The sequence below is a fragment of the Alligator sinensis genome, unplaced genomic scaffold (genome assembly GCF_000455745.1).
Source record: "Alligator sinensis unplaced genomic scaffold, ASM45574v1 scaffold541_1, whole genome shotgun sequence".
NCBI lineage: Eukaryota > Metazoa > Chordata > Crocodylia > Alligatoridae > Alligator > Alligator sinensis.
Window position 1 is genome coordinate 784,415 of NW_005842602.1, and position 20,135 is coordinate 804,549.

Here is a 20,135-nt window from a genome sequence, read left to right on the forward strand (position 1 = left end):
TTCAGGGTGATGCTGCGGCTAGTAAAGTGAGCAAAACACTGGCTTGCATCCATAGATGCTTCTCAGGCAAATCCTGGGACATCATTCTCCCACTGTACTCGGCCTTGGTGAGGCCGTAGCTGGAGTACTGCATCCAGTTTTGGGCTCCACAATTCAAAAAGGATGTGGAGAAGCTGGAGAGGGTGCAGAGGAGAGCCACGCGCATGATCAGAGGTCAGGAAAACAGACCTTATGATGAGAGGCTGAGAGCCATGGGGCTATTCAGCCTGGAAAAGCGCAGGCTCAGGGGTGATCTGGTGGCCACCTATATGTTTATCAGGGGTGCTCATCAGGATCTGGGGGAATGTCTGTTCACCAGAGCCCCACAAGGGATGACAAGATCGAATGGTCACAAACTCCACTGTGACCAATTCAGGCTGGACATAAGAAAGAACTTCCAAACCTTGGGGGTTTGGACAGTGAAGAATACACTGCCACCAGAGGTGGTTCAAGCACCCACTTTGAACGCCTTCAAGACACATTTGGATGCTTATCTTGCTGGGATCCTATGTTCCCTGCTGACTTCCTGCCCCTGGGGCAGGGGGCTGGACTCGATGCTCCAGGGTCCCTTCCAGCCCAAATGTCTATGAAATCTATGAAGATATTATTCAATCACCTCTGTGTACACTACACAAACATGTAAACCAGGGGAAAATATTTTTTTAAATCAAATTAATGAACGCTATAGATGTTTGCTTTTTAGAATATAATTTGGTATTTTTCTGGTTCCGAGATGGCAAAACCCCTTGCTGAATGGAGTACTTCCAGGGGCAGCCCTTGACAGCTTGCCAAAACTCAGTAAGCTTATTCAATCACCTCTGTGTACACTACACAAACATGTAAACCAGGGGAAAATATTTTTTTAAATCAAATTAATGAACGCTATAGATGTTTGCTTTTTAGAATATAATTTGGTATTTTTCTGGTTCCGAGATGGCAAAACCCCTTGCTGAATGGAGTACTTCCAGGGGCAGCCCTTGACAGCTTGCCAAAACTCAGTAAGCAACCCTCCACCCAAAATAATTGCCTGCCCTTGATCTAGTCCAATCCCCTGTGTGACTGCCATTCTTAAACCATCCCAAATCACTCACTTAAAAAAAAAATTAAGCAGGATATGAAATTCTTCCTCTCCCCATCACTGTTTATATGCGTACTCTGCTCCTTATGCCTTTATGGTAGCACTGTTTAATTTTGGAACAGCTTGAAGAGTACCAAGAAAATCACAAGTCACTTGTACTCAGCACTGCTATCATTCCATAGCTGTGTATGTATGCAAAAGAATCACATTATTAGAAACTGATGAAAAAGTATCACGGGACCAACTCAGGTAAAAGTAGTGCCATGGTATCAGTTAGGCTCCTTTTACATGTTCCAAGTATTGTATTACCTTGAGACCAGCTACACGTGCAAAGTAGCTATCACACAATACAAAGCTCCAACCAGCTATCAAGTTAGACTTCGAAAATGTGTACTAACTACATAGCTGGTCGCTATCAAGATTTGATTTGCAGTTGTAGCAGGGGCTGGGAGTCCCACAGCTGGGGACTCTCAGCCCCAGCACCTACGGACTCTGGGTCTCAGCAGCACCCCACAGCTAGGTGCAGGGACCCTGCAGCATACCTCCTAGCAAGCCCCCATGGTGGGAGGATCTCTGCTGAGGCAATATCCCAGCCCTCAAGATGTGTGAAAAGCCGGGGTGGGAGGATTGCCATAGGAGTGATCCCCCCCTCACCCTGGGGATGCTGGGAAACCCCCAGAACCAGAGGATCACTCCAGGACGCTCTCCCCTCCACAACGGTACAGGCAACCACAGGACTGGAGGATTGCTGTAGGGGTGATCCTCCAGCCCCAGGGGTTTCCCCACGCCCCCGGAGCTGGGGGAGAATTGCCTTGGTGGCGATCCTCCAGCTCCAGGGGTTTCCAGCATCCCCAGTGATCCTCCCACCCTGAGGGTTTCATACACCCTTGGGGCAGGTGGAACCCCTGTGGCTGTGAGTCCCTCACCGGGGTTGTGTGGAGCTCCCAGTTGCTGGAACTTGTTTCTTGCTGATGTGGTAGGAGCCTAGGATGGGGCTCCCCCTGCACTACCAATAAGACATGATGGGATTTAACGCGCAATGCCACAATTGCACCTCCTGCCATGTACGTGTGGCACAGCAGGAGGCGTGATCATGTGAATTGCGTATTAGACCACATCATGCCTTTACCTGCATGTGTAGCAGGGTCCTTATTTTCAACATTGCCACTTGAATAGGAATTTCAAACCTATACCTATAGAAGATTGAGGAAGGATAATATCTTTGGAGAATGCAAAATAAATTTACCACTTCCTATCCTTTGAAAAATTAAAAATAAATATACCAAATTACAGATTAACAAAACGTATGCTTTAATTGATACATATTGGATTTTTCCTCTCAAAATATACTGCAATTTATGTGGAAGGTGATTCCTAAAAAGGAAAAAAAAATATGTAAAATTGTAGACTTTGCTTCTTGATTTGAACAGGGAAGCTAGGGGGAGGGAGATTTAAAATCAAATCATGATTTTTGGCCTGTTTTTTTGCATTTATATTTTTAATCTCATAATTTTTATAGCCTCATTCAGGATTCTTGAACTATTGAGAAAGACAAGACTACAGTTTTGATTTAAGACAAACATTTTTCATGGATTATTGAAAATTGTGTAGAGTCCAAATACAATAATCCTGATTTAAAGGGTCATATCAGACTCAACAGAAAACTGCTATGTGATAATTTAGATGTCAATTCTACAACCCACCCCTGACATCATTGCTGGAAAAAAAAAAGTCCCATACTGATTTGGAGGCAAAAATATTACCCAATATCTATCCAAGTTCATTTTCTAGCAACTGCTAAACCATCCCTATCAAACGATCTAGTCTACACTACAGCTTCGATCTAGTCTACACTAGAGCTAAGGTTCACAGGTTGGCTATACCAACAAATCCTCACAGCTTATACAGCAAAAGAGCACTTTATTGCCAGTGCAATTGCACTTATGGGATCTTCTGCCAGCACGGAAGTGTTACTAAAAAGAACAAAAAAACAAAAAAAACCCCTCACTCCCCTACCTAGCATTAGTCAAACAGCAAAAGTTTCTAGACTATGATTATTATTGGTATGTGCTGTGGGTCATACAAATATTGATTTTCAGAAGTTTTGAAACTTTGTGTTTTTTAAATACCTTTGACTGCCCAACTAGCAGCTGGTTTGGAATATTTTCATGAAAATGAAACATCTGTTCTGCTCTACATCCAAGCAATACTGTCTTACCTCTTGTTTAAGCTGCAGGAGCTGCTTTCGAGTTACAGCTGACATTTTGGCACAGGAACAGGGCTCTCCAGAAGGATTACAGGTGCAGGCTCCAAGAACTGCCAACTTCAAATTCAAAAGCATTACACCAGTTACTCAACTATGTTCACATTAAAATAAAATCTAAAGAATCTAGTCTGTTTGAAGCAAAAATACCCTGAGATCATAGTGGTTGGTGGGGGTCAAGGAAACCAAACGTGATTATGTATGCCTGTTTAAACTTGAAATATGACAAGTGATATTTGCTAAATACACTTTATAAAAATGTTAGTTTTGTTGTGGTTCCTGAGTTCCTTTATACGTAACCATTTATAATAAAGCCTATAATACTTATTATGGCAATTCACTGCTTGGTTTGAAGACTTGCTGCAATATGTCAAAGGTGAGAGGTGAAGGGGGATTTGGGTATTCTCTATTCAAGGCTCATCTACATGGAAAATTAAGATAATTAACTAATGACGTGAGGTTAAGGAATGTTCATTAAAGCACAATAAAACTTGAAGAAAATTCTCATTCAGAAGTGACATAGATTTAATCTACTGTAGGAAGATTAAGTTGCAGCAAACTAAAGCCACTTTACTTCCATATAAGTGTACTCATATAGGATTTTTAATGCGTTGTTACAAATATTCCTTAACTTCTCACCTTTAGCTAATTCATCTTAATTTCCTGAATATTTCTGAAAATGGGACCCCTAGTAACTGAATAACAAAGGAATCAGGAAAGGACTGCATCATAGCCAGGCTAGAATAAATACTTTTGGGAGCATGGAATCTATTTGCTATAACATATGATTGCCCTTGCGAATGTTTCCTCTCTTAGCCTGGAAAATTCAGTTTTGGATACATTACAAAATGATCTCTGAAAAATCCATCAGACCTTAAATCATATAAACTAGATTCGTAGCCATCACTGTTTTTGCCACATTTACAGCACAACAAACAGGACAGTGGACCATTTACAGCTTCAAATGCCCAGGAGCCAGCTGCAAAAGCAGCTCCCACCAAACTGAAGGGGGACAGAGAAAAGATTCAACAGACTATTTATACTTTAATAAGGTTTTCAGGGAATAGATCTGTTTTCTCGTTAAGAAAAAATGTTAAGCTTCAAGACAGAGTAATAACCATGTGAGCTTGATGTTTCTTCCTTCCCGAAAGTAGCCTCAAAGCATCCAAATGCTCAAGTTTGGATGCTACTATTGCAAACCTGTAAGGGCATGCCATGCCCACCTGATAAGCCCCACATTACTATTTGCTACTAAAAGCTCATATTGTATTCTCAAAAATTATCCAAATGAATGTACTGGAAAGAAATCCGTCTCCTAGAACTTTGTTACATAGTAAGCAAATTCAGCAAACTCAAAAAATACTTTTAAGCCACCTTTATTAAAAAAAAAAAGGGAAGTATAATGGAAAATTTCTACTTACTTCAAGACCCGTAATGTCTGTAAATCCAGTTTTATTAAAAGACATGTTTTCCTGAACAACCTTCTGTTGTTTCACATCAAGCATTGCAAGAAATTCCAAGTGCTGCTGACTCAGAACTATGAAATCAAACATTAAAATTAATTTATTATTATTCTAATCACTCAATGCCTTAACAAATTAAGCAGCTCATTTGAGTGTTTAAACATCAGGTTAGGAATACGTAAACTCCCTAGAACGCTGATGCTGAGTGTACTGCAAAAGTGACAGAAGTGTACTGTGAGATTCCTCCTGGGCAGAGGTAAATGCTCTCTCCTCCTCTATCCAGCACCCTGCCCCCACTCCAGCTACTCCAATGTCACCTGTGGCTGCTCCCCTGGGGACTGCCACTGCTGCTGCCACCTTCTCCTACCCTTCCCTGTCCCTAAGTAGCTCCAATCCCATCCCCCAACCCACACTCTCAGCAGCATGCTCTGTTGCAAGCAGATGGACACAGACAGAGCCACACTTTGCAGCTGGACTCAGCCCCTCCACACTCCTAAATCGCAGAAGGAGCCGCAAGGGTGGTCCCTGGCATGAGATCCTGCAGGAGTGGCCTCAGCAGCAGGGGGTTGCCCAGTGCCCTCTGAGGTACAGGGTCAGGAAGGGACAGACAGTGGAAAGAGCAAGGCACAGCAGGGTGAGGGCCTTCCCCCACTGCCCTTAAGTGGCACCAGCTAGATCAGCGATTCCCAATTTCCTTAGCCTTAAGGCCCCACTCCATATCTTTTTGGAATTTAGATCTAGCTCAGTGATTTTTAGCTGGGGTGCTACAAAATTCAAGAGAGTTATGGACGGTTACCTTGAGGTTAAAAAGGCTGAAACCACTGGTACAGAGATTAATCCTTTGCTTTAAGGAAAGATGTGTTTGGTGTCATTTTTTAAAGAGTACATCTCAGGACTGGCACGATTTCCTCTGATAGGGGATGGGAATATGTTATATGTTTTGAAAAACACACACACATGCTCACACACTTTTTCAGGTGTAAGAGTGCCACCAGTTTCAATCTGGAAAAAAAGTGTGCCCTGGGTATAATAAAATATGGGAGAAACTGCCCAGAAAAAGAGTCTCAAACCTCAGCAATCTTTCCTCCTTCTAGAACAAGAATCTGAAGTGTTTTCATAAAGACAACTGTATTTTAAACACTGATATTATATCACAACATGCCTCTTCACTTATTTGGAAAACACACAATCACTTTTGTTCCAATTACAACTACAGTAATTGTTAACTTAGAAAAATACTGATGGAAAACATTTAGCACCTTTTTGATATCTGGAAATAAAGTGAAAGAGTTTTACCATCCATCTCTCTACAGACTTCAGTCTAAGATCCTCTGCTCTAAAATAAGTAACCTATGTATCCTACAGTTTATGCAGTGGAAACCTTCTAGCTGAGTTATTAAAACTAGGATCCTCACTTCCCTGGGAAGTCATAAATACTTGCATGGTGATGTTCATAAGAACAAGAGTTTGCCCCGACTTTCTTGGGCTCCCTGCATCCGGCATAACAGGGAGACATTGCCTTCTATGTCCAAGTCAGCAGTGTAAGGATGCAGACAGGTGCCTGGGGCACAGGAACAGTAGTGACTTTGGTTGCTGCTTCAATCACAATTATGATTGCATGGCTGCTGGCAGCAGATGCTTTTTTCTGCATCCCCTTCAAGTCAGCACCCAGGACTGTTATCACATTTGCCTATCCACTGCCTCAAGTGGCCACTTTTCAGTGGTTTTACATATTTTGAAGTACTTCAGGATGCTTTGGGATAAAAATCTACGCTACACTATACATACATGTGCATTTCTGTGTGTGTGTAGGTTTGTATATCATTATAACTCAATATATTATATATCATATAATTTATAATTCAGCGATACATGATATAATAAAATTATTTTTATATTTTGTACTTGGATGTAAGAGTTTGCTCTAAATTAAACTCTGAACTTTTAAACCTTGTTTTTGCTATTTTCATACTCTCCCAATTTTACTGTATTTCTACTCCATCTTCTAAAAGATGGACTATAAGCACCAGTTTCATTTGAAACAATGTTATTTTGTTTACTGACACACTTGCTAATATTATTATTACTGTTGTCTTTTTCATGCCAACTGCATAGTTTTCTCATAATATTCTAAGAGAGCAGTTGAATGTGAACACACACATGCAAAATAAACAAATCTCCACTTTATTCTTCTGTACCCAAAATCTGTCAGTGTGTCAAAGAAAGAAGTCAAAGTTAAGCTTGCTTCTAAAAATGCAGTCCTTCAGAATTTCCTACTTTATAGTAAGAAAAGGTGTAACAAATAAGTGAATAGAAGGCAAGGATTTTTGTGGGTGATCTCTTATTACAATACTGGTTTTTAGCATATGAATTGAATTCCAATTTTACTCCAAACAAACCTTGACAGAAATCAGAAGTAAAATTAAATCTAATAAATTGGAAACACCATTCACCATTTTTAACATAATGAAAAGTAAACATTAATAATCTGAATAAATGTATGTTAAACTATTTAAAAGGTATATGTAATGTATATTGATGGTTAAACAATAAATTGATGGTTAACCAATAAATATCAATTTTAGTGTAAAAGCTACATTTAGTAGTAAATCAACACTATTAAATGTGTACCAGATGATGATGACCAATCTTTTCTCTGGCAAACAACCCAAATATAAAACCAAATAAAAGTGATTTAAATCGATGTTTCTTGCTTGCTAATGTAAATGATAATTGAAATTTAGTTGGTTTATATCAATCTACATCCTAGTCCATTTCCTTCCTATACACTCATATCTTACTATTGTATATACACATACGATTTGTAGATGCATATACATTTATAAAAATCATATATAGCTGTAAGTTGAGATCTCCAAGCACTACCTGTTAAACACAGATCTACACACCCAAAATTAAACAAAGCAAATCTGATGATCATCATAAAGCCATCATGGGATGAGAATCCACTGGTTCCAAGAGTGACAAAGTTCTACACTAGGAGTAATGCTGTCTTTCACACGCACACAATTCCCTTTAATACCATCTTGACTTCCATCCCATGACATTTCAGCGATATACCCCCTGCCATCCTCCCCCCAACAGTACTTTGGGGGAAATGGCTAGGTGTGGGGGTCAGGATGAGGTTTGGGGCCTAAACATGAACAAAAGAAAAAAAAAAATTTTTTTAATATTACACTCGTTTGAGCTATTACATCCATTCAGATATCACAGTCTATTGCTAATGGAACCCCTTGTGAGGAATTACTACTCTTTAGCATATTCAGCCAGAAATTTAAAAGTAAACATCTTTCCTCCCACATCCCAAAAACAACACTAAAACCATGGAATATAGTCATTTGTCATCAAGCAGAGGCTGCAGGATAAGTGTATTTTTTCAGCTCTACAATAGCATTGCTGAAGTTACATGTTACAAGTTGTGAATTCCTGTCTTTAGTTATTGGTTCCTGGAACTTCAAAATTCATGCAATAATTTGCTAAGTATGGCAAATTCTAACTGGTAGTATAGTTAATGCTAAAGCATTCCCACGTGTAACCGGTAAAAACAGGTACCTTGATTATGCTTCTGTTCTAATAGCTGCATCAAAACAGTTAAATCCTTTTTCATGATTTGATAAGATTAATTTTTGAGAGAGGTAAAACTACTAAGAAAATTTGCACTTTCTTACTTGTATTTTCAGATTTAAGAATTTTAACTTCATCTGTTCTCAGTTTCAAAGTTTCCTTAAGAGCTGCATTTTCACAATATATCCTGTAGAAGTTGGAAACAGAGTTTTATTGCCTTTGAAAAAGTTATTAAAATGGACACACAAGTTAACAGACAAGCCCACATACACACTCATCTTAAAATGTTATATGTAGTATTCTTGTAAATTATAATCAGGACTAGAGAAACATAAAAGAAACTTTTTAATCTTAAAATTTTTCATTTGTGTTTTTGACAAAATGTTTCCTTTCTTGTTTGTGGAAAAGTTTTACACAACAATGAGGGAGCAAAGAACATATTAAAAAATTGAAGATACAAGACCACAAAAACCTGGTACATTGGTCAGCAGCCAGTAAGTAATGGAGAACTACTTTTCATTCATTTGGGAGGAGGAGAAAGGTGAACAGAAACCCTTGATACCAAGATGATGACAGCATATCAGAAGAGGCAATGCATTCTAGTGGGAGATTTTGCTAATATTTATAAGCCCACTATTTTAATAGAAACATAAGTCCTCGTTACATATTTTAAGAATATGAAAATGTACCTTCAAAGCCTTTTAAAAAATACTTAATATTTACACATTTGTGATTTTTAAGGATACCTGAAAACACATTATCTAGAGAGACTACAGAAGATCAGTATCCTATTGTTGCTATGAACAGTCATTAAGACATGCAATTGTGACTCTTTAAATCTTTTGTTAGAAAATCCTTTACTTCCTATAGTGTTTAATGGGGCACATTAGTCTATTACAGGATTACTTTATCCTTTTACAGGGAAAATGTCCTATATCCTTAAATATAGCTTTAAAGCACACCTGTATTTTCAGCTCCTAAGGTGAAAATGTGCAGCATACATTTTAATGCATTTAATTTGGTGTTTAAATAATTCTTGTGCCCGAAACAAAGGGATGCAGACCTCTCTCTACACAATTTGTCCTAACACTGTAATAAGTCTTTCCCCAAAGCATCTCAGAGGTTTTAAATACAGCAAATAACCTTTTTAACCGTCATATGTAAACTGATGAACAGGGATCTGGGTTTTCCTGTTTGTTGCAGAAAAAAGCAGATTTTCCTCTTAAAGGAGAAAACTGAAGGTTTCTTGTTACAGGCTGGCAGATGTCCAGCCTGCAAAAAGCTGCTTGGGGCTGGGGAAAGCAGGAGAAGGATGACTAGAGGCAGGGGGTGCCATGTGCATCTGCATGTGCACATGCATGTGGTCAGCATACAGCCAGGCAGTGTGATGGGAGCAGCCCCGACAGCTACATGCAGGTAAGTCTACAGTGGGTGGGGTTGAAAGGGTGGCAGAGATGCATGGAGGGGATAGGTGCCTGCTGGCGCTGGTGGGAGGTGTCCAGGAGTGGGGGCTGTGACGGGGCAGGCAGCTGCCAGTGAACCCAGCTCCATACTGTTGCCAACAGGGCCCGCCCAGAGCTGCCTGCGCCTCCAGCAGGGGAAGGGGGTGGCAAGGTCTTTTGGGAGCAGGGGCAGTGGGGAGCTGCGTCACCAGGCCAGTGACAACAGGTGCCAGTGCCCATGTTGTCAGGGGCAGGTTGGCCTGGGGGGCCATAGTCAGGCCACCTGGTGCAGCATAGAAGCCCCAGCCCAGGGTGGGTGTGCCATAAACATCCCCTCCTCCTTCCTTCAGTCCGTGCCAGGATCAGACTCGTACCACCACTGCCTGCATGAGCCTCACCTGGAGTTTCTCACCCTGCTTTTTCTGCCTGCAGCACGGCCAAACCAGAACCACGCTCTGCTTCACATTGCTGCTTTGGAGTATGGCGCTGGTCCTCCCCGTTGCACCCCAGCCCCAGCCAGGGGCGCAGAGCAGCGTGTGGTGCCCCAGTCACTGCCTGTAGTTATGCATGAGGTGTGCTGCAAGCATCTCATGCTGGAGGCTGTCCCCACTGTGTCTTGCAAACCACCATGCTGCGAGTCTGCATGGGAAGGGGGCAACTGGGGGCCCCCACTCCAGCAGGGCCTGTGGGTTAGGAGTGAAGGGTACCAGCAGGGACAGGGGGCTGCAGGTCAGGAGTGAGGGGCAGCAGGGGACTGTGGGTTGGGAGTGAGGAGCACTTGCACGGCCAGGGGGGTTGCAGGTTGGGAGTGAGGAGCTCCAGCACAGATGAGAGCTGTGGGGTCGAGAGTGAGGGGCAGTGGTGGGGACTGGAGGCTGCAGTTTGGGAATGATGGGCACTGGCAGGGATGGGGGCCTGCGGGTTGGAAGTGAGGGGCACCAGGGGAATAGAGGACTGTGGGTCAGGAGCAAGCAACAACGGCACGGCACGGCACGGCTTGTGGGGGAGGACTGTGGCTTGGGAATGATGGGCAACAGCATGGGCAGGGGCAAGACAACAGCATATCAGGGCTACTCAGCTTTGTAAAGTTTGGGGGGAAGGGGGAAGCCACATCTGGACCACCATCCTAGTGAGTGAAGGGGGCAGGGGAGCCGATTTTCCATGGTAAAAAAAAAAAAATATCAACCCCCCGAAATATATAACTATTTAGAATTAATTTTATTATATTGATTGAGGCATTGGTAAGCTTCCAAAAATACTTTAAAAATGTAAATACATTGATAAAACATTGTATGCATTGACTTTTAACACAGTGTTGTATTTCATTCTAATCACAGAAAAATGAGGACTTGGGGCGTTTTAAAATCAGAGAGTTTGGGATTTTTTTTTTTTTTTTTTTAAATTACAGTATTTGGGATTTTTAAAGAGAGAAAACCAGGATCCCTGCTGATGAGCAGAAGACTCCTTTTGGTTATGTAGCTGAAATACAAAGATACACAATTCTTATCCAGTTGTTTCAAACATCAGAATATTTTTTGCAAAGGTGAATGAACTCATGAGTGTAAGGGAACACTGCTGATAATGCTGACTTTGTTAGAAAAGCGATAAGGAAAAAACAACTTAAAAACAACTAATTTCCATGTTTTTATCCACTTGTTCTATGCTCATTTTAAAAATTTAAATAGTCTTCACTAAAATCTCTTACTCTACTTTTTGGGACTTCAGCTACATTTTTTTAAGTTTAAAAAACCAAAAGAAAATCTGGTTACTGCTCATCATTGTTCACTAGCGTGTTACTGATATAGCATTTTTGGCATACTCTGCCAAGCAACTGCCATCATCAGTAAACAACTCTTATTTAAAACGGTCATCAAGTAGGAGTATCACATTCCACTTGAGCTCTACTCTTACTCATACATAATGTAAAAAATAGAAAAAGCAGTCATTAATCACAATGTGATATTTCCACATGAATGCATGTAGCAGCACTATTTTCTATTTTTCATTAAAGAACAAATGAATGAACAGTTTGAAGCCAAACAGCTAGTAGGACAAATTAGTCAGACTGAACTGAAAACTCACACCGGCAAAGCCACTTGATACAGAATAAAATTTTCAAGTAAGAATAGGGAATTAACAATTACCAATTCTGGTCTTACAATTAAAAAAAAAAAACAACACAAAGAAATAGGCATGACTAGGCTACCAGGGAGGACTGGTATATTTTCTGAGATCCAGAATGAAATTAGAAAAAGCAAACAAACAAAAACCCCCAGAGACTCTCATATGACTGCACCGATTATAATTAAGATGTGTACAAGATACAGCAAAAATCCCTGTCATCCAGCATTCTACTATCTGGAATTTCCAGCTGGCCGACCGGACACAGGGGAGGAGGGAAGCTTGCAGCAGCAGCCACCACCACCCACCACTGCCACTGCTCCATGTGCAGCCGCCGCCACCCTCACTTTCAACCCCTGCTCCACATCTGTCCAGAAACCTGCACTCCTCAGGAACCGGCATTTTTAGATGCCTGGCAACCCCCACTCATCACTCATGCCAGATTACAGGGATTTTACTATTACTTAAAAAGATGGAAGATTACATAATTGGATTCAAATACCTATCATATTTTTCTGTCCATGTCTCTTCTATGTTTTTAAATCGATCCTGATCATATTCAATCTCCCATTGCAAAGCATTTATTTCCTAGAGAAAAAAAAGCCACAGCAATGGTCCATTATAAGAATGACAACATCATAACATAACTTTAAACATGTCTCCCCCTACACTTAGCTCTTTTATCCAAACAGCTATTTAATTCTCAGCACTGTCTCCCTTAATGTCAGAGTTCAGTTCTACTCTGCAAGGTGTCAGTTAATCACTAACCTACCCAGTAATTCTCATATTCAATTTAAGAAGTACTTGCCTTAGAAAACTTAAGTGTTAATTCCTAACTAGTCTTATAAAATCATCAAAATAGGAGCAATAAAAATATACACACTTAAACTAATCCTATAGAAAGCATCTAAAGGTAGGCTCTAGATTCATTTGTGAAGTATAGGGAGGTCTTTTGCAATATCTTCAGATACTAAAATACACTCGTTCAGTCAAGCTACTGCAGAAGTCTGTGTGGACACTTATTTGATTTAAACCAGGCTTATTTTGGTTGAGTTTAAAAAACAGATCAGAAATATATTTAAACTTAACTGAAATAAACCACCCAATTTGTAGTTGGATGTTTTTACTTAAAGAAATTATTTAAATCTTTTGTTTGTTTAATAAATCATTTACTTACAGATGCAAAACAAAATTAATAAAAGGCACTTTTTTCTGTTTGTATCTAGCACTAAGTGTTATGTAGCAATTCTAAAAAGCTAGTTATGTGCACTTTAAAACAAGTCCTTAGTTTCCAATCATGTGCAACTTGACATACAAACTAAGATATTCCTTATTTACTAAAAATTATCAATAAATGTTCCAACATAATAAAATTCTGAATAACTGCATCAAGATATATAAACTTATTGTATATGTATAGATAACATGCGTCTTCCTGATTAACAAGTACTGTATAGTATTAACCTTTAAGAAGCAATCATTCTTTTTGAAGAACAACTAAATAAAAGTGCAAAAACAGATTTAAAATGTTTACATTTTTAATGATTCCTGCTTGCTGATTTAAATAGTAATTTAATTTGGTGGCTTAGATCAAAATCAACAGAACCTTCAGTGTAGTTGTTAACTATACTAAAACCTTAAATAATGCCGAAGATCCTGCTATGCCACACACTGTAATTGCTATAGTATGGTTTTTTGACAGTTATTTTTAGCCTGGAAAGATCTTTAGGCTAGTTACAGTTTGTTGAGGAAGTTAATTCAGTAATTTTCCACATGTATTCATACAGTTTCTTTACCAATGGCTTGTAACCTTACATCTCATGGTAGCCTTCAAAAGATCCAGTGGCACACCAGGGTGCTCCAGCACTCTGGTTGAGAATCACTGTTCTATACTTCATTTCAGGGATCAAAAGCCTTTTGCTAGCATGGCTGGAACTTGAGATCAGGCTGTGGCTGTGAGCTGGAAGTCTCTACCCATCACCCTCCAGGGGCCAGTCAGGTGCCTGCACTCACTTTTGCTGTAGATCCCTGACCCCTTTGCAGTGAGGGTAGTGCAGCAGGCTCTGCAGCAAAAGAGAGCGCTCCAGAGGCGATAGGTGGCATCATGCAGCTCTATGCCACTGATCCCCCATGCCAGATTGGACCTTTGAGTGCTAGACTAGATTTTTTTCAGGCTAGATCCAGCCTGCAGGCCATAGGTTACTGATCCCTGCATTAGTCAGGTGGAATGCTGTCTCATTGTAACATATTATTGTACAAAATGTACTGCATGAATTCTCATATGCAGTTCTTACAGATAGAAGAAAATGCCATGTTAATATCCAAATGCAATATTTCGCACTTGTCTAATTCCTACCTATGTATCTGTAAACTGTTCACATATTTGACATTGCGCATTACAACCTGGTAACATTACCTAGAAACACCAATAGATACAAGTTTAACAGTTGACTGCAGCGATACAAATTCATTTAATAAAAAAATAAAAAAATAAATATTGAAAGTATTCTCAGACTGAAGAGGGTAAATCACGTGCCCTAAAGTCCTTCTGCAATTATATTCTCCTGTTTTTAATAGGAAAAAAGTCCATGAACAAAAAAGTGGACACTGTTTAAAAGTGGGGTTTTCAAAGGAAATGGGTGCCCAACTCGTTTAAAATAACTGGAATTTTGGTACATCAAATAATCCCAGCATAAGTAATTTTACTTGAAAAATAATGTAAATTACTATCAAGTCTCATTAAATGCACAAAGTAAACCCACTGGAAACACAGTACTCTTTTCTCATTTCTTTAAGATAGTCTAATACATTATTTGTAAATCATCATGGGTAAAAGTTGTTCAAACCTAAGTGCAATAAATTAACACTGCCACTTACAGCTACAAGGATAGAACCACCATCAGTCAAACCCAAGCAGAACCTAAGACCTGTACTATGCCCCAAAATAGCAAGACCATCTATTCATTATAAAATAATGTAGCAGATCTCAGCAGATGTCTGTACATTTACCTTTTCTAAAGTTCTCTTTTTTTCCTCAGCTTTTTGAAGCATTGCCTTTGTATGACTAGTGGCTTTATTAAACACAGCCTGCAAAAAAAAGAAGAAGCTGATATAGTCAAGCCTCAGGCTTTATAAACTAATTAAGTCATTGTATTATTTTATATCGTCTGGAGTTGCAAAACTAGGCTCATAAATAATAATTAAAATGTGACTAGTTTATGTACTGGTTAAGGGCAAAGGAAGCAAGGTAAGAATTGGAATATATGATTTTAAGTTCCAGTATCTAAAACTTGTAAAGTGAAGGCTGGAACTCACTAGCATATAAGTACATCCTTTGGGAAAGCTAGGATCACTAGCTCAGATGACTTATGAAAGACAAAACCTTACATATGTGACTAACAGCACCTAAAAAAACCTTGCTTCCTGCAAAAGCAGCACACAAACCTCTAAAAATGTTAACTATATTGCAGCTGGGTTTAAGAGTACCTCTCAGCTGAGGGATATGGTCAGACTATAGAGAGTTTGCCGCTTTCTGTAACTGCCACATACAAAAATTAACAGATGCTAATATATTAACGTTGCTAACTGAGTAGTTCTCATAGCAGGGGGTGGCAACCCATAGTGTAAGACCAAATCCAGGCGACAGAGCCATTTTATCTGGCCCCTGGAGCTGGGGTTCCTCTGTGGCACTTTGGCTGTTGATGGTTACGCCCACACTTGGGTCAGATGGTGGGGAGAATTGTCAGTGCCAGCAGTGCAGGCTGCGCTGGAAGCAGTCCATGCTCCAGGCCAAGCTCTGACCCCCGCTACACTACAAACGTTGCCAATGCTTTAATGCTTTAAAATTAAAACCTTGTTCTTTAATTTAGCTTTTTATTATTTATTTTTAAATAAACACCACTGATTTTAAAATAGTTCTTACCATATTTTGTAGAATTCTTAATGCTTCACCTTTTCCTTCAAGTTGTCTTTGTGATGTTTCCAGCTCAACTTTTAAGATCTCTATCTCCTTGGGTAAAAAAAAAAAAAGAAAAAAAAAAGAAAACAGTGAGTAAAAGCCAAGATATTTTCTTAAGTTTCAACTACAGCAGAATTTATCATCAAATGTGACCTTTTCAAGCAATAATCTTTTCCTATTGTGTTTTAAAGCCTGTTTCCAATTACTTAACAATAGTGAGAGTGCACATTAAAGTGAAACCTATGCTAAAAATACACAGTTAAGTAACCTTTGTATTCTCTGCAAATGTATTTTGAAAATAAGTTACTGTACTTTGCAGTTGTCACTCCCATGGTCAATTATTTATTCTGAGACAGCCCTGTGTGTGCTATATTCTGCTCACTTCTTTTAATTTTGCTACAGTTCTAGTGAACTTTGTGCTTCTGGATAGCTCATGGGACATTGCTAGACCATGACTCCAAACTAGCTCTCTGATTTGCAGAGCCTGTGTTTATCTGGGGATCTTTGAGTATTTCTAGATCTCCAAATAAAACATTGCACTCTGTTTTAATACAGTAAATACAGACTTCAAAAGCAGCACACTTGGGATTAGTACTAACCTCTAAAGCGTCTCGAAGGTGCTGCTTTAATTCTTCATTTGGCACTTCAGAATTAGACTCTGTATTAAATTGATAAGAGACACCAAGACATTCACAGAACTCCCATTGTTTTCTTAGGTTTCTTTATCTTTACATTGGTAAGAGAGCATTACAGCCTTATTAAATCAGTCTTTGTACTTTTCTGAGGCTAAATAAAAATTATTAAACATACAATAAAGCTGTACGTGTGAACTAATCTATAATATTTCAGTTGCAAAACAATCAAGTTAGAAAAAAAACGCAGTCCTAAAGAAATATGAACAACCGAAACCCTGTTCTTCCCCCAGAAGAAAGCCCCAAAGACGTTTCATTTTAAAATATTTTTTTCAACATATTTAAAAGGTATTGTTTTAGATTTTTAGCAATTAAAAAATAAGACATCAGGTGTTCACAAAATCTCAATTCTGCAAGCTGGTCTTATGCAAGCTGTCTGTACTGAAATATGTGATGGGGAATACTCTTCCCTTTTACAAATATAGGTGGTTTCTGTGGACTCTGATTTTCTTCTAGGCCCTGAACCTGCATTGAGTTCCACAATCAAAGCCCTGCTGAATTCAACATGGAGCCACATGTGCCCAAATCCATTTGCCTGAGCTCATTATATGACAGAGGTCTAGGCAGAGTGCCAACACAAGCCAAGTAAAACTAACTGGAAGCGTTCTATTCCCATAAATTTCCCACACATTCTGCTAACAACACAGGAAAAGAGTAAGTATATGTGATGGTTTGCCATGTGAAGTGGAAGGCAGCAGGGATAAAAATCAAAAACAAGATCACAGGGGAAAAAACTAGGGCTGCAGATAAGAAGGAATAGCTTTAAAAAAATACTGACACCCAGGGGACAAAGTAGTAAGAAATGATAGAGTAACCTTTTTAACTTTGAGATTGTGGCTGCACTATAATCCCAATTATGTATCAAGAGGCTTAATGCTTAGCTGAAAACTGATGGTCAGATACAATCCAAGAGGTGATATATATAAACAAAGCACAGCCATGAGGAAGTTGAACAGGGCTGAGTCATTCCACATCGACACTAAATAAAGGAAAGAAAAGAGTCACTCCCTTCCCCTCCCAATTTCCTGCTTCTGTACCAAACTTTGGAAAGCAAAGTCCATTCCACATAAGGAAGGGCCACAGACTGGTAGATGGAAGAAATAAAATCTAACATAGCTTCCACCCCTAATGTCAATAGCTTTTGAAGGAGGTGAAGGGAGAGACCATTTCAGCAGGCAACTGAAATTGTAGCTCAATGGATTTGGCTGCACATGCATACACCACTTCAGTATCTATCATATCAAATCAATTCACAAAAGTCTAATTAAAATTAACACTTTTTACATCAGTTTACATAGTCATATATATCAGTCTAGATACTTTTTATAAAAAGTATCAAGGCATTGGCTAGCAGCATAAGAACCAAGATACAGGTAGTATAATAACGGCTCTTAAACATTTGTGTTGTTTTAAAGGCAACCTTAACTTTACAGTCACCAGACATAAGTCTATAAGACAACACAACACTTACTTATAAAATCATACCAGATACCAAGATATTATGCAAACACTGTGCGTCTTGGAACCTTTCAATCATTCTCAAAATATTTTATATATAAGCATACCCCACAACTGTAAAGTAGAATACTACCTCAATCTTATACACAAAGATACTTTCAAGACAAAAAATGAATTACTAATGAGTCTTACCAGAGCAATTTTGTCGGCTGAAACTAGCAGCTCCAATTATTCCAAACTTCTTGGATGAAACATCATATAACCCATTACATTTTGAACAGTGAAAAACAGCCACATCATTTTCTTCCATTTTCTTCATGGAGAGAAAAGGGCTGAAAATCTTATCGGAACCTTTCCTAGATCTAAATGTGTGCACATTTAAACCACCTGTTTCATAGACACCACCAGGTCTTCTTCCAAGTCCATTTCCCAAGTCTCCACATGTCATGTCATCTTCACTTTCCTCTGCCTCCTCATCCTCTTGCTTTTCCTGTAAAGTGAGCACCTCGCTCATTGTCAACTTCAACAGCAGTTCCCTCAGAAATGTGTATTTCTATTCTGAAAGGAATAAGATGTTCAGATGAAGTAGCAGAGCACCACTGCTTTTTACCAGAATGTTCAGGATTGCAGAAAACGTCTGTTGTGCATAAAAAGAGACTACAAAAATTTACACCATCTCCCATAAAATTAGCTGCTAGGTATGGAAGACAAATTCCAGGAACTAGAATTAACATTAAACAAACAACTGAAACAGAAGCAGCAAATATTTTGACTTTGTTCACAGGATGCTTCTAATAAATAAATGCATATCTGCATTTCAATCTCTGCCAACAAAGCGAGAGAGAACACACCCAACCTTTCCTTAAAGGAAGCAGCACTGTTCACAATTCACTGGGTACAAGAGACCTGTCCAGTTGTGTTCAGCATGTACTTTATGCATAAACAGATAATTTGTATCGAATATAAAAATAAATCTCTTCCAAACTTCAAGTATAATGGCTTCAGTTTGAACTTAATTCCATCTAGACACCCTCAATCCCTGGCCTGCAGAGCTATTTAATCTAGTCCAAAGGTCTCCCTATGGGTCCAGAAATTTAGCAGTAGGGAGTGGCATCAATTAACACCAGCACTGCTCCCTGGCTGCATCAGCCCGGGCCAGACTGGTCCCATGCTGAGGGATTGGGCCCTGTTTACATGCAGCTGGGTTGAGCCGGGGGGCCCTACCCAGGTGCATAGATATGGTTTGGACAGGGCCTAATATACCCAGTTGGCTGTACTGGGCCCACTGACCTGATCTGGCCAGCGGATGGACCTGGCCCCACTCACCCTGCCTGCAAGCAGGAAAGATGGGGCACCACTGCAATTTCAAAGGTGACAATCCTTAGTGCTGAGCTGTAAAATCAAATGAACCTTTATAAAACAGAGATTTTTGGTTTTTTATCCTTCACTCACTCCTGAAGCATCTTTATTCCATTTATATTGTTGTGGTCTTTTGAAACTTTCCCCAATCAGCTGCATCCATAACAGCTATTACTCCGCTAGCCGCAACTAGAGGCATACACACATTTCTAAATCACATCCCTCCCTCCGAGTTTACCTCTCAGTTTTAAACAAGGTAAGTGGTGCTGGGAGGACCAAGCTCCTGGTTCAATTCAGAGCAGGGTCCCCATTCATCTCCCAGGCACCTCCGCTGAGCCCTCACCCACATCACCTGTGCACCAGGCACAGCAATTAAGACTGGAAAAGACCCATCTAAAAACCTAGCCTTAAGTCTTCTGCGGATGCGGCCATCATTAGCTGGGCTGACTAGCAAGTCTTCCCCCGAAACAGGTCAGTTTTCCCCCGACACAGGGGGGCAGGTCGCCCCCCACAAAGGAAGCTCAGGGCGGCTTAGGAGACATGGCATTAGAAGAGGAAAATGAGAAAAGCCTTTCAAATGGGCCTGACTGCCCGGCTACAGCCCCCGGCGAAGACAGCGCTGCCGCCCGCCAAGCCGGAAGCAGCGGCAGGAGCCGCCACGCCCCCGGGCCCGGGGG

General features: G+C 40.0%; 1 protein-coding gene across 6 annotated transcripts in view; it reads right to left on the reverse strand.

The window, feature by feature from the left end:
- The window catches only part of CCDC125 (coiled-coil domain containing 125), a 33,571-nt gene extending 13,442 nt beyond the window's left edge, over positions 1–20,129 (reverse strand). Inside the window, exons 1-9 of one of the 6 annotated variants that reach the window (XM_006033001.3) lie at positions 19,860–20,129; positions 18,292–18,657; positions 16,549–16,607; positions 15,914–16,000; positions 15,001–15,078; positions 12,494–12,579; positions 8,533–8,615; positions 4,802–4,917; positions 3,336–3,440 (exon numbers count right to left, since the gene is read on the reverse strand). In XM_006033001.3, coding sequence (XP_006033063.1) covers positions 3,336–3,440; positions 4,802–4,917; positions 8,533–8,615; positions 12,494–12,579; positions 15,001–15,078; positions 15,914–16,000; positions 16,549–16,607; positions 18,292–18,613 — 936 coding nt within the window. In that variant the 5' untranslated portion in view covers positions 18,614–18,657; positions 19,860–20,129. Of the gene's footprint in view, positions 1–3,335; positions 3,441–4,801; positions 4,918–8,532; positions 8,616–12,493; positions 12,580–15,000; positions 15,079–15,913; positions 16,001–16,548; positions 16,608–18,291 lie in introns of all 6 variants that reach the window. The other 5 variants (XM_006033002.3, XM_025214762.1, XM_025214761.1 and 2 more) reach the window with 5 other exon arrangements.
- Positions 20,130–20,135: the final 6 nt, after the last annotated feature.